Source organism: Nesoenas mayeri (assembly GCF_963082525.1).
Source record: "Nesoenas mayeri genome assembly, chromosome: 3".
NCBI classification, from domain to species: Eukaryota; Metazoa; Chordata; class Aves; order Columbiformes; family Columbidae; genus Nesoenas; species Nesoenas mayeri.
This window is the reverse complement of record NC_137544.1, coordinates 52,455,420-52,470,691: the sequence shown is the minus strand read 5'-3', so window position 1 is coordinate 52,470,691 and position 15,272 is coordinate 52,455,420. Positions and strand designations below refer to the sequence as shown.

The following is a 15,272-nucleotide window of genomic DNA, read 5'->3' as shown; positions in this document are numbered from 1 at the left end:
GTCGCGAGGCTCCGCTGGCCGGCGCGCGGGCTGGCTCGCTGGGTGGCGCGCGCGGCCCCGGCCGCTCCGGGGGTGGGGGGGGAGGCTGCGGGAGGGCGAGCGGGCGGGCGGGGCCGGCGAGTGACGCGGGGGCTGCGCGGCGTAAACAGCCCGGCGGCAGCCCGGTAAGCGGGCACAGCCGTCCCGCCGCCGCTCCCGCCCGGCCTTCAGCCGCCCGAGGGCTGGAACCGACCCGCCCGCCTCCCCGCCCGCTGCCGGGCGGCGAGAAGAGAGGAGAGGCTGGCGTCGCTTCTCGCGGCGGCCCCGAGGAGTTTACGCTGCAGCCCGGCGCCGCTGGTGGGGACGGCGGCAGTAGGAGGCGACTGAGGCCGGTCCCGGAGCGGGAGGAGCCGCCGCAAGCAGTGGTTCGCGGCCGGGGCGCCCTCGGCGCGGCTCCCCGGTAGGGCCGGTGCCGGCGGAGCCCGAGCGGCGGCGGCGGGAGCCGGGCAGCGAAGATGGCGACCCCGGGGATGGGCTGGCAGCAGCCGCAGCACAGCTACGGCGGCGGCTCCGCGCCCGGCCCGGGAAAACTCGGCTCCGGCTCGGCCCAGCCGGGGGTGGGCGCCGAACACAGCCCGGACTTGCATTTCAAAATGAGCAAGAAGATTGCCCAGCTCACCAAGGTGAGGGAGCGTCCCCCCGCCCGGGTCCTCGGCCGCCGTTTCTCTCTTGTGGTTTTGTTACCTGTCGCGTCTTGCCATGGGGTGGGCAGAGAGGTGGCTGGGGGAGGCAGGCTCTCCTCCGGGTGCGATGCGGCCGGGTTTGTACCCTCAAGGCCGGGCCTGGAGCGGCCGCCTTGCCCTGACAGCAGCCTGGGGCACCGGAGCGCTCCGTGCCGGGGTCCTGCCGGGAAAGCTCCGGCGTGCAGCAAACGTGGGGACCGGGAACAGCGGGTCTGACAGGCGAACCGTTCACGGGAAGAGCCGCAGTACCGCTCACCAGTTAGTTTTGTCCGAATTCCGTGTAGCACAGCCAGGTATCTGGGTGTGTGGGAGGTGATTCCTTATTGTGAGGTTGATACTTTGTATTTATTCTATAAAAATTATAGCTTCTGGCTCTCTTGTAAGCCGTTCTCTGGGTCTTTTTAAATAGGCAGATACAAGTGATGCTTGCTTCCCTTTTGCTGAAGAGAAGTACTCTTGTATAAGGTGTCTGGTAATATCTTAAATGACTTAGCTGATGAGAACGAAGTATGATAATATCTCCAGTCTTGTATTGCTGAGGGAACAGTTTTCATGATATTATCCCCAGTATAGAAAACACATTATTTCTTTGTTAAAGGTTGCAGTCAAACTACAAGGTGTTTTAAAAGCATATTTTTAAAGGCTGGTAGGCCTCAGGTTTTAGATATGATTGTGGCTATGATTTACTTAGAATAATTTTTCAAAATGCTTTGGTGCTGTGATCTCTCTTGCATGATGCTCAAGCCATAGGTGAATAGCATTATTTAGGAAATGAGAGACAGATTATCTCTGTTAAAGAGAAAGCAGAAGAAATAATTCTTGTCATGAGTTACTTAGCTAAAACACTTTAAAGTAATTTATAAGCATGGTAGGAACTGCTAATATTCTTCAAATGTATGCTAAAATGGAAGAAGGTGACATTTCATTGGCATTAAGAATGAAGAGAATGAAGACTGCTGGCAGTCTTACAGTGGAGACAGTTCATATTTATGCACAGTTGATGCACCGTCAAACAGTTAAAAATAGTATTTATCATGGAACACTGTGCACCTTAATGCATTGGAAAACTGATGACTGAGGGGTATTTTGTCTTTGAATTCAGAGTCCACTTTATTTATATATTAACATCAGGGGAACTAAAATTGTAATTTCATAAGGAGAAATATAAGATTAAAATAAGCTGAAGAATCAGTTTAGATTTACTCCATATGCATACAAATTGCTAATGAAAATATTAAAGATATTACTATAGACCTATGCTCACCAAAAGTTTCAAAAAGCACCTGGAGATCATAAATATATTGTAGACTACCCTTAAGGACTAGTGGATATGCAAAGTAATACTTTCAAAGAATAAATTTTATTTCTGTGTGTCTCCTTTGCTATATGTCCCTTTCTTTATCTAGGAATTTACCCAGCAGTTTATAGTTGATTCCAGAAACTGTCCCACTTCTGTTACGAAGTTTAGACCAATGAGTTCCACATCACTGGACACGTGCCCTGTGCTCCCAGTTATTATATGTCAAATATCTTGAGGTGGATGTGAGTTAAATATGGATTTAAGTGCATGGAGCTGGAATATTTTGAACTTCTGTACTGGAAAACATTAAGAGAGTTAAATACTGGGGGGGGGTTAATTTTTTTTTTAATGAGTCATAGTATTCTTTCAAAATTTGGGGAACTGGTCATGTGCATGTCTGTCCTGCCAAAGACTTCAGAATACTGCAAATAAAAGCTATCAATTGTATTCTGCTTGGCTGTTTAAAATAACTGTAAACTATGTGCTTGTACAAGTAGTTCACATGTGAATTAGACTTTTACAGAACTGGAATCTTGTATTAGTTTCCCAGTGACTTGCAGATTCTAGTAATGTCTTAGTTTGTGTGTTTGTGTTCTGTTTTCAAGTTTTAGGGAGAAAACTTGGAAAATCAGCTGTTCTTTGTACTGACGGAAGGCCTAGAGTGAAGAACAATATTTTTAGATATTATACATCCTGTTTTATAAAAATACTTCTCTTGCACCTATTACAACAATAAAAAGTATTCTATAGCATTAATCTAATTGAGTTAGAGGTGCAAATTTTGTAGTTGTTGTAGTTAAACGGCTGGGTGCTACATTTCTGTTTGTTACTTGACCTTTCAGAAATGGAGGCTTAAAAAAAGTATAGAGACTTCTGGATAAAGAATAATCTAAATTTGCTAACCCGCTCTATAATCTGAAGCCTGATTTGATAGATGGGTGCAGAAATTAATCCTTGAGAAAGAAATTATGATACAGGGGAAAAATATAAACATGATGCTTAATTTCTGTGAGAGTTAACTGTCAGATAAAAATGAACTTCATATTGCAGAAAATTTCTGGAAGTAAGCTGATGTGAAAAAGATATCAGGATATTTCTGTGGAGGTCTTTTGACCAAATTCTGCTGTTCTAGCTTGGTCAAATGCTTACTAACTTATGTGTATAGAATTCCTCTTCAGTAATCTAGGAACTTCTTATTAAGAATACTTCTTAATTGCGCTTCTCAAATTGCTTAATGTCTTATATTTAAGACACTTCTCACATGCCTTCCAACTGTTTTCTGCATTTATTTGTGTCTTCCAACTCTTTTCAAAGACTGTCTTGAAGATATATTAAGTCTCAGTGGATTTAGAGCTGAAGTCAGGTGCTTCACCAGGTCAAAACAAACCCACTAATGTAGTATAGTAAAAGGAAATATAAATGTGCATGGGGTGTTGCCAAAGAGATGCATGTAGTTAAGTTATCCAGACAGATTCTGTCTTCTGACAAAGGAAGTAACTCAATACTTTATTTTTTACTATCTGTGTATAGTTTGTATTACAAGCTGTGAGTAGCAGCAGAAGAAAATGCTTTCCCCACAGAAGATGCAGGTCACTCATGAAGTAAATGTAAAATTGCCAAACTGGGATTCCTCTGTTATGTTTTTGCATTGCTTAAAGAGAATCTGATGTTTCAGTCAAAACAATACAGGAACATAAAGAAAGAGGTGAAGTTTTTTTAATAGCAAGATTTGATCAGTAATTCAGAGTGAGGCAAAATAAGATACAAATCCATTTCACTAAACACAGCACCTCTGAAGTGCTTAACTATAGTTTTACTTTTGGCAGGGAGGGGGAACACTTACTTGATTTATCTTTAATATGCTTAATTTAAAGGGGAAGGTAAAACAAGTAGTTAGAAATGCGGCTTTAAAAATAAGATGGTACTCCATGTCATCTTTAAATACTGCGGTAAATTGTAACAGAAGCAATTTTAGGTTTTCCTATTCAGTATAAGCTCCTTATTTTTAGGCATTTTGAAAGATCTGTGTACCAGTTTGGGGATAAAGTAGCATCTGACACAAAGATTAAAGCCAACAAGAAATGAACTGCGATTATGAGATTGAATAGATGTTTGTACTACTGCATGCTGGAGTGCTAATGCAGTGTTGTATTATGCCTGCTGCAGATGAAAATATGCATATATATATTTAATTAGTTTGCATAAGACAACTGGAATAGAAAACAAGAAACAAGTTGCTGCCATGCTTACATCAGTAGGGGAGAATGGGATTAGTTTTTACAATTATCAGAAGAGTACCAATTCAAGTGGTTTTGTTTTGTGATGGGGTTTTTTGTTAGTTTTTTGTGCTCTAGTTTGCAGCTTTAGCATTTGTGATTGAGAAATCCATATCCTAAATGTGTCTGCAAATCTGTTGTGCAAGCTTTGTAATATTGACATGAATCTTTGGCTTTTGTGGAATAAATTCATGATCTGCACTGAGATTATACAGTGAGAATCTTCAGCATTGATTTGGTTGCATGATATTAGTTGTAGAAATTTTACATTAAGTGGAAGAAGAGTCTGTAAGTGCCATACAAATGATACATACCCTACAGTGATCATTTATACCTATTTAATAAAAAGAAAAAAAACTGTGCAAAACTTTTATGTTTTTCATTTGTGCATACTTGGAGCTGACAGTTTAGTTCTGGAAAGGTTCCAAAAAACTCAGCTACTTCAAAGGTGAAGGCAACAAAGTTATCCAAGGCACGCCCTGCTTCACTAAACAAGAAACTAGAATCTGGCACTCAGGAGACCGCAGTTCTGGCCTCAACTCTGCCCTCAGCTTCTTGTGTAAATTTGGGAAACTTTTTTTCTTTAATTCTCCTTTGTTTTCCTTTCTGTCTTCCTGTATTAGAGAGCAGCTGTTAATATAGTAGTTAGCCCAATGAGTTGCTTGGTGATGTAGATTGCAAATTTATTTCAAAGAATAAAGAGCAAATTTGATGCTCTTTAATTCAGATACTTATTCTTCTTATTGTGTGGGCTCTTTTGCTGAGATTGTTAAAGGTCTTCCTCAGCTATCACAGAACACAGTGCTAAAGAAGTAAGAGCTATATGGTTTGACTTATAGTAATAACTCTTAACAAAATGTTCCCTGTGAAACTTTGTCAATTTTTATTTGGAAGTATTCTGCTTCAGGCAACAAAACGGCTTCTTCTTGCAGAAGGTTCATTGTGCATAGGATTTTAAGAAAACTTAAAAGAACAGCCCTCAAAGTAGGGAAGAAATGAGAATCTAAAAAACCCGGTAGAACTGTTTTGATGTGAGCTGTCATCATGTGATAGTGGATGCCATTAACAGTTTTTACAAAACTTGGGTTTTAGTTTTTAAGCAACCTTATGTAATTTCTCCAATGTGTGTTAACATTGGCAGTATGCCAGTATTTGCTAACAGTTCTGGGATTGCATGAAAAGAAGTGAAATTTTGAGGCGGGTGTGATTTGACTACACATTGGAATGTCAAAATTTTTGCATATGCTCTGACTGTTAATGTGTGAATAAATGATATGTTTCATTATTACATGAGGTGTTCTGACTGTGTCTTCCTTCTGCAGTAGTTATGGTCTTAGCAAGTGATATTCACAGAAGTTTTCTCTACCTGTCATGCCATAAGGACAAAGATGGGACTAGTCAAAAATGGCATGTTTTTAATACCATCTTGTGTAGTTTGGAAGAAGTAAGTAGAGCTTTCAAGCTCTCGGAATCTTCAGACCTTATATAAAATCAACAGTTGTCTTTATCTGAATACTTGCTAGTTGAAGCACTTAGCATTGTTTAAAGCAGCTTTAGCTTCCAGTTTAGACCTGAGGAGGTCTTGCTTACCTTCCGGGTTTTGTAGGATAAAAAAAATGTGCAATTTGGTGTTTTAGTTAATATTCTCTTTGTCTCTGAAAGAAGAGATGAGGTATTTTTAAAAAGTTGACAGCCCTGATATGGAGTTTGGGAACTCTTATTTAATGCTGTTTTTTTTTCCAATAAGACTAATTGAAAAATGATAATTATTCTGATACATTGTTCAAAAGTCTTCAAAGTATCTCTTGAATGGTTCTTCCTTTCATTATCATTGCACACCTATAAGGTGAGACTAAAGGGATGCTGTGTTGGACCTCTTATGGTTGTAGTATGGAGCTCATTGTTGTGGTATCATGAGTGAATTAAGTCAATGACTTTATAGTCTTTTGTCACAAGATACCAAGAAGAAAGAGAGAAGTGGGACAAAAATTAGAGATTTTTAATATTAAAAAAAAAAAAAATACTCAAATGAAATTCCTTTCCTCTCTACCCACATAGTTTTAGTGGTTGACTGTTAACTCAGAGTTCTTCTGAGACCACTGAACAACTTAATGTTCTAAAGGTATTTTCTGTATGTGTGTGTAAATGGAAGTGTGATGTTCTTGAAAAACTGATTGCACGTTCACATAAACTACCAGTCTAAAATGCCTTTTTAATTGCTTGTGCTATATTAGCTTCTCTGAGGTTGGTGTGGGTTGTTTTTGTTTGTTTGTTTTTTCCAGGTTTTACAAGCAGCCAGAAGAATAATCAAAATAAACTGAGAGAGAGGAGTAATAATATGATGTAACATGTAGGGACATGGTTTATTGGTGGAGTTGGCAGTGTTAGCTTTATGGTTGGATATGGTGATCTTAAGGGTCTTTTCCATCCTAAATGATTTTATGAGTTTATATGTATCCTCTTGCTCTATGCTTATTCTTATTTTTTGCTATAATTAAATAATATAGAACTACAAGGAGCTGGAGGACTCTTAGATGTTATTGCTCAGATACGTACTTCAGTTGTTAAATCTGATACATCAGATATTTAAAGAAAATCTGAAAGATGATGATTTTAGTACAAAGGTCAATGTTATCAACATGTCAAAATTTAAAAACTATAAAGGAAAGAACATGCAGCCGTAAATGAATCCTGATATGACAACATCCATAAGGTTTAAAATCTGTTAAACTTCAGCTGCTTTTTATGTATTAAGATATAAATCCTATGGAGGGGAGGGGGAAACTAAATTTAGTTTGATTTTGTGCTGGTTTTTATTTTCTGTTGTTACATTTTTTTTGATAAATGCTGCATTATGAAAGAAGGCTTTTGCTATTATCTTGGTTTAGATAAAATCAAGAAAGTGCTAGTTCAGAGTTAAGAAAATAATACTGAAGCACTTTCTTCTAGATGCAAAAGTTGTAAACAGGAGAGTCCTTTATGTGTGTTTGAAGATCAATGGTTGAACTCTAGGTAATTGTACGAGGTATTTATAGTTTCTTTTCCTTGTACACTTGTAAATTAGCATGGGCATAACACTTCAAAGTACTCAATCCTGCAAGAAGTTCTGATTTGCCAGATCCTATAAAAATGTATCAGCAGAACATAGTTGGGTTTTTTTTTGTTGTTGTCATTTTTGTTGTTGTGTAGATTTTTGGTTTTTGTTTGTTTGTTTTCCAATCTGGAATTCCATGAAAATGCAAAGAAGTTTTTGCAAAACGAGTCTTACCACTTATTTAGAAAATGTAATCTTAGTCACAGTGACTCTGTACTTTCTTCAAACATTGTACACTGTATTCAATAACAGGGTTGGTTTTGGTTGGATATTTCTATATTATCATGGAACCTATTGGTCACACGTTTTATTTTTGAATGTCTAAAAGTACAATTATATGCATACTGCTTTTAATGTATGTGTAGAAGTGTTATTTATCATAAGTCACTGTACTGGTACAGTAACTTCCAGCTTTAAGTAGCTTCTGACCACCGAAATTCTTTCAATATCTCGTCCTCTAAACTCAGGGTTTGGCTTTAATAACAATAGTAATTTTATTGGTGATACTACTGTTTCTCCATTCCATTCTCTAAGTCATCATAAAAAACTTTACCTCCCCTGCTAACCATGTGGAGGAGGGGGCCCATTACCTTAAATAGTAATGAACTTCTTACTTTTTGTATGCTTATTGCTAAATAAGTCCAGCAAATTTCAACATAACATAATGAGTTCAGATGTGTGTGTCTCTTGACTAATCCAAGTTTGGCCATGTAAGCCAGGCTTCTATATATTCTTCTAATGACTGATATCATACCAATAAACAAAGGCATTGCATTCCAAAAATAATGAGAAGAAACAAAACCCCTCTAAAGCTATTCACCATCTTGTCCTACTTAATATATGTTGCCTGATTGTTTCCTCAGTTAGGCTTTTTAGCTGAATGTAGAAGGCTATGAGGAAGAACAACCTTTTGTTGAGATTATCACTTGGTTAGGCTCAAAATGACAGCCTTTAAAAATAGCTACTGTTAAAAAGGTCATTAAGTCTTCCTTCTTGTTCAAGACACTCCCATTAACTAAAAGACAGCCTTTTAGCTAGAAGAAGAAATATGAGGTGATAATAAGAAATACTTGGTTTCTATTTTAATTTTTGAGATTGAAGTAATCTTTCCAGCCAGTTTCCTGAAATTTTGTTTTTAGAAACCTGAATTGTAGTGTGTTCAGAAAACAGGTGTGCTATAATCTAGAGATTTTTAGTTGAACAACATTTTTGCTCACAACGTGACTGAAAGTTATAACTTTTAGTAAAGAGTGTCTGACGCTGCCTTTTCAAATCTAGTATTTTGCAGTATGGATGCTTATGTATTTGGATAGGTTGTACTAAAATGTATTTCAGCAATCTCCTGTGACTGTCTTTGTCCTTTTAAAATTTGACAAATGAAAATAGTGGCAAATTATTTCTGTAATGAAGATTAGGGAAAAGGACTTGATTTTAAAAAAAATTATCTGCTCTGTGTAATTCTAAGTATAGGTTTCACACTTGAAAAAAAATTGTTTATTTGTAGCTATTAGTAATAAGTATTCAAGGGTATGTTTACAGACTAAAAGATATTTTGAAACACCTTAAAAATCTATGTATGCCTGACTTTCCAACATTAAACTGTATTGCTGATGTAAATAATGTAAGCTGCTTACATATTTGAAAAAAGTACTTTTTTTGTTGTTCCACTGAGTGGTAAAACTTCATTTGAAATTTTTGATCCTTTATTTTAGTTGGATTGTTCACTAGCTTTCTGTATTGTATCTAAATATTATAATGTTAGCTTATATTTTCACTAAACTCCCATGTCATTAAAATCAGTCAGTCTTTTTTTTTCCCTCCTTTTTTCTTTTTTGTCTTTTCTTTTTTAAAAAGCGTGTGGCTGTTTGGTTTATGCTGAGAAAAAAATTGCAAGAATGTGTCCTAAAGCAGAGACTGGACTCTGACATGAAGATCAGTTGTGTTCTTTGAGCTGATCTGGGAACATTCTGTGGCCATTCTCTCTACTCTGACAATTCTTTTCTTGCTTTTCTTTATTTCCATGCTCTGCTTCACACTTTGTCCTGTGTACCTTTTCAATTTACAGTGGAGGCCATTTACCACTTAGTGTATTGGGCATATTCTGCCTTACCTCTAAATACCTAATGCGTGAGGTTGTAATTCTCGTCATTTATGTTTGGGCAGGCACTGCTGTATTGAGTATCCTTGCACATTCTGTACAAGTGAAGAACCTGAAGCAATTTTAGCTTCTGTTGGTTGGTATTCTCTTCCATAGCTATGAGTTGGTACTCTAGAGTAAACTATATTCCAAATCCTAGATATTTTTTTTTATATAGCTGCTTGTGTAATAGAGTTTTTTTCTCTAATGGCATTTTTTTTTTTTATTATTATTGGGCTGATGCTCCATGTTCCTGAGGGAAACTAAATTTCCTGCTTTCAGAAAACTTAGTGTGTCAAAGTTGGAGACAAATAATGTGTCCTCTCACTATAAAATAAATATGGTTCTGTATGTGCCTGTATGAAATTCTGGTAAATGTGGCCCCTTTACAAAAATCTTACTGAAGTCCTGACTGACATACCCTATTTGACTCTAGATTTGCTACTAACTCTTGACCCTCTTTTGGGCAGTGCCTGCCCAAACATAAATGACGAGAATTACAACCTCACACATTAGGTATTTAGAGGTAAGGCAGAATATGCCCAATACACTAAGTGGTAAATGGTCTACACTGTAAATTGAAAAGGTACACAGGACAAAGTGTGAAGCAGAGCATGGAAATAAAGAAAAGCAAGAAAAGAATTGTCAGAGTAGAGAGAATGGCCACAGAATGTTCCCAGATCAGCTCAAAGAACACAACTGATCTTCATGTCAGAGTCCAGTCTCTGCTTTAGGACACATTCTTGCAATTTTTTTCTCAGCATAAACCAAACAGCCATACGCTTTTTAAAAAAGAAAAGACAAAAAAGAAAAAAGGAGGGAAAAAAAAAAGACGTGTTTCTTATAGGCTGTTACAGAAAAGGGAAGAATGTGTACAGAAAGAAGTAAAATTCTCTTGTCTGGGAAGTGTAAAAACCCAGTAGTTTGTCAAAGAATGGAGAGTACCCTCAAGTTTATATGTAAGAACTGATTTAAACAAAGAGCATGATCTATATTTTAGTGAAAGATGAGTCTGCACGTACTTTCCTTAGAAGACTTGTGAAGCGGAGCCTTGTCTGACACTTGGCGCGTCGGTTTCGCTGGATTTTCTTCCCTTGCCCCATTTTGCGCCGTGTCCGTGGAGGCGGGGGAGCCCCTGTCGCTCTCCGTGGTGCTGAACGGGGGACTCGTCAATCGGAGGACTTGTGTTGCTCTCCTTGGTGCTGAACGTGGAGCGCGCCAATCGGTGCGCGCCTGTCGCTCTCCGTGGTGCTGAACATAGGCCTGCCTCGACCTTCTACATTCACTGTCACTGATGTCAAAGGCAAATAAGTTTTATTTCCTGTTATGCAAACCAGTATGTTTCCCTACTAGCAAGATGTCTTTAGAGGCCCAACTTACATAACTACAGTTGCTCCATCCTTTTATGTAGTTGTTGTGGTGACCTGTAACATTGATTACACTGAATATTATCAAGGTAAGTGCAGTGAATTATTTATCTGAAAATGTGTGCCATTTTGTAGTGGCTTCCCAAAAGCCTGACAAAAAAGATAAAGAAGTGAAAACAAAAACACTAGTATTTTTCAGGGAGTTTTGTCAGTTAGCAAATTAAAAAGTTTGAGAATATTTAAATAAGCAGCATTTTATTCATGTTGTCAAGATTCTAAAAGAGGTGTTTGAGTTTGATTTCCTAGAGATGACTTAGGCAATATACAACCCAAAAGTTGATTATTTCCTTCAGGATTTTTACTTGGTTTAATTCTATTCTGAAATAATTGTATTCTTACCTTGTAAAATTTTTTTAAAGTTGGAAATGTAGTTATCTTGTAGCAAAATTTATTGTAGGTATATATTTTGTTTCTGGATTTTGCCTTGAAATTATATAGGACTTAGAAACGTTTATTTTGATGATTAATCAAAAGCAGTGATACAGGTCTGTAAGATGAATACCCTCTTCACCCTTTTTCTCCACTTAGGTGTTGCTACTTTTGTTTTGGGAAGCTTTGAACTTATGTCCTGGTTTCTCTCTGCTGAGAGAAAATTAATTGGGTTGTATATGGAACAATTCTTGTAGACTGAAGATCTTTGCTGTGTTGTTTATTTGTTTATTCTGCCAAGGGCAAACTACTGTTACCTCCTCAATGCAAAGACAGTTGCTCAGCTCTGAGAACTTTCCAGTGCATTGTTTGATGGAGTCTAAATACCCACAAACAGATGCAATGCAAACATACTACCTTGAATTCCTCTGGAGATCTCTATACCTGAAAGACTCAAATCAAGTATGCGAATATTGAAGAAATAAATCTGTAAGGAAATACAGTGTAGAGACTAAAGCAAAACTTAGAGTAGCCCTTTGGCCTATCCTGTTTTCCTTGCAGCAATTTAAGGTCTAATCATATAGCAGATGTGTCAACTATATTGTAGAGAGGTGATTAGAGGATAAATGGGATTCTTTCTCACCAGGAGGCAGACTGGGAAATTTGTACATCTGTCACTAAATCTTTTTTTCTTTTTTTTTTTTTCCTTGTCATCTTTCTTTCTCTCTCTTTCTTGTTTTTTTTTTTTTGTTTGTTTGTTTGTTTGTTTTTTCCTCCCCATTAGTATGCTTCACAAGTTTTGACTGTCTTAAGAAATTGCCTACAGCTAACTGTGCTACAGATTCATAGCGGTTGTTTCTGACATAACCTGACTGGTAGAGGTTAACATCCCAGAACTAAAAAGGGGTTTTGATTGGATGTTGGTACTGCCACACCTCTTCCAGCACAAGGGAACTGAGTTGCAGTTACAAGTATATGCTAAACAAGTCTTTAACAGGAGGAAATAGTTGATTTGAGTTGTACACAGAATGAACACCTAAGATAATCCTGTTCATTAGAGAGCTGTGAAAGAGTATTTTTGCAACTGTCTTTTATCATAGGGGAATTTTCAGTCTCTGTCAAAATAAGCTTACTTAAAGTAATTTGATTAATTTACCTTTCTATTTCAAGTCACTGATTTATTGCGTGACAACTCAGGGAGTATAATGCATAGCTGGTTTTGTCTTATACACTTGTGTTTGCCTTTATAAATGGTGCATTAGCTGCTATTTGAGAGTCCCAATAGGCTGTATCATATGTTGAAATAAATTAATTTCCTGGTGGTTACACCTTCACCTCATTTTACACCTTCCTTATACTTGTTTCCTAAAGAGAACTACATTGCTTTCAAGCAGAAACCATACAGAACAATAGATGACATAGCTTATTTTTAGGTATTTTTTGACTTTTCTTAGGCAACCGGGACATGGTGGAAGCTGAACCTACAATGCAAATTTCACTTCTCAACATGTATAGAATATGGGTATGGAAGGATGTATATGCTTTTCAACAGTTATAGGATGGGAGTATGGCTTAGAGCTTCAGCATTAACAGCTCATTTTAATATCTTGCTTTCTGAAGTACAGTATAGTATTACCAGACTTGAATCTTCTATGTACTATAGCCAAAGAGCCTTGTAAGGCAGCTTATGTTGAATTCCTTGCATACATTCACAAAGCATTGAAAATAAAAGTTTAATTTTTTTTATGTGACCTGAGAAACTCAGATGATCAGATTTCTTTGGCTAGTGTAATTTATGTGGTTTTGTGTGTGTGTGTTTTTTTTTTTTTTTTTCTGTGATGGTTTGTGTTAGGGGTGTATGTGCTTTGTTTTTTGTGGTGTTGTCTTTTGTTTTTTGTAGTGTTGTCTTTTGTTCGGGCTTTTTTTGTTTGTGTGTGGGTTTGTTTTCCCGATAGAATAGAAAGTTAAGTCTAACTCTTGGTAAGTGCAAAGGGATTTATGTTTACTTAATACTTCAGTAATTAGTCCCTTACCACTTTTTGCTTCTCTTTGAAATGCTTATATTTGGGACTGGGAGGATATGTTCCTTGTTTGTTATGATACACTGGTATCGCTGATGTCCTATTGTAATGGCACACAAATTGATTCACTGGAAATTCTGCATTGAGTTTTAGTTCATTTTATATTTTGGTTCTGTGATTGAAGACTGCCCAAAATGAAGGAGGTATATTAGGAATTTCATGAAAATGCTATGGCAAACTAACAAGTGCAGGTATTTATTTAAGTTTTTATCTATAAAAGGAGACATTTCTGAAATGTATGTAGCTCTGCTGGTATGCACTGAAGTTGTTAATTTTTAATGTTTTTTATCATAAATAACCTTTATACTTTCATGGATGATAAGTTATTTTTAATGTTTTTTATCATAAATAACCTTTACACTTTCATGGAAGATAAGTTGTTTTGGAAGCTGTGTTGTACACAGTCGTTCTAACACTGAAACTACAGGGAGAAAGCCATGGAAGTTCTAAGTGTAGATTAGAATCAGGGAGAGGGTATGCTGAAAGCAGAACAGAAAACTAGGGATCAAAATCTGTCCTCTTTATGAGAACCTTTCCTGGCTGTTATGGGAAAATGAGTGCATTAATTACTGCAGATATTTGTGCCTTACTGTTTTTAAGAGTGCTATCATTAAAAACCAACCAGCCAAAGCATTTTGCAACCAACCAATGGTATTTGCTAGCTGAATTGACTTGAACTTTGAAAAAGTAATTGAAAACTTCAGCAAATTGGTTGTCCACTGCTAAATATTTTAGTCTGAAAAGCAAATTTTCTGTACTGTCTCATAATAAGTTAAGACATAACTTATAATTTTGTGGAGTTACAACTGGTGTATTGGAAGCTGTGTTGTATGTAAAATAGTCTTAAAATGTGCCTCAGAATAATTTCTCAGGATTCTATGAATGTGTTCTTTGTATATGGCTTGCTCACGCCATTCTTAAATTTTCTCTTAGCTAATGGTGTAGTTTTAAATATGTCACCAACTTACCTCATTTTTTCATATAAAAATTGAGATTTTTCTTTTTTACAGTAGGAGCCAACTAGGCATGTTTGTTTGAGAGACTGAATATATATATAATCTGACATGTGCATGATACAGACTTGTACTTACCTCAAGGCTGGAGGCCTTGAGTTAATTATTTAATGTGAGGTTGCACACAAGTCCTCAGTAATAAATTTTTTTTTCAGTTTTACTTATATGTGATTTATGTCTGTTCCTTGATGTAAGATTTCCACTATTATCTCGAGTGGTGAATTTTCAAAATATTTTTTTACGTATGTTGAAGAAAGAAGGCTTTTTCATTTTAATCCTCTTTCTCCATCATATTAGGTATCAGAGACTTTTTTTGGTGGGTGTTTTGTTGTTTGTTCATTTGTTTTTTGCTTAGGACAGCTATTCATGTCCAAAACTTGAGGTCTTAACAAAGATCTTTGTTTGGCTGACCTGTCAGGTATGGGGAATTTTTGTTGGGGATATAAGATTCTGAAAAGATACACCTGTGTACTTTTGTATGATGATTTGCTGGAAGAGTAGGAGTTAATGTCTCCCATTAATGTGGAATCAAGTAAATATTGTAAGAGAGGCAAATCTAGCAAATAGTTACCATTTAAGTACTCTTAAAATAAACGCATTGTATTCCGATTGCCAAACAGAAGCAATAGGAGAAGCCTTTATTACAGTTGTATAGGATGGCTTTTTAAGAACATTCACTAGTGTAGCTCTCCAGAAGATTAAATCCAGCTGGATCACCATAATAAAAAAAAATGGGTATTGGACTTGGTAACTGAGTGTTCAGCTTAAGGAGCTACTGAATTTCCCTATACTGTATTTAATGGGAGGAATGAAAAAGAGATGCTTTAGGACCAAGCAATATTATTGTGTATTT

General features: G+C 37.2%; 1 protein-coding gene across 1 annotated transcript in view; it reads left to right on the top strand.

Moving 5' to 3' along the window:
- Window positions 1-494: 494 nt before the first annotated feature.
- FAM184A (family with sequence similarity 184 member A) overlaps window positions 495-15,272 on the top strand; it is a gene marked incomplete at both ends in the record, with an annotated part of 74,376 nt that continues 59,598 nt past the window's right edge. Inside the window, 1 exon segment of the mRNA XM_080342089.1 lies at window positions 495-662. Within this exon segment, the coding sequence (XP_080198215.1) occupies window positions 495-662 (168 nt within the window).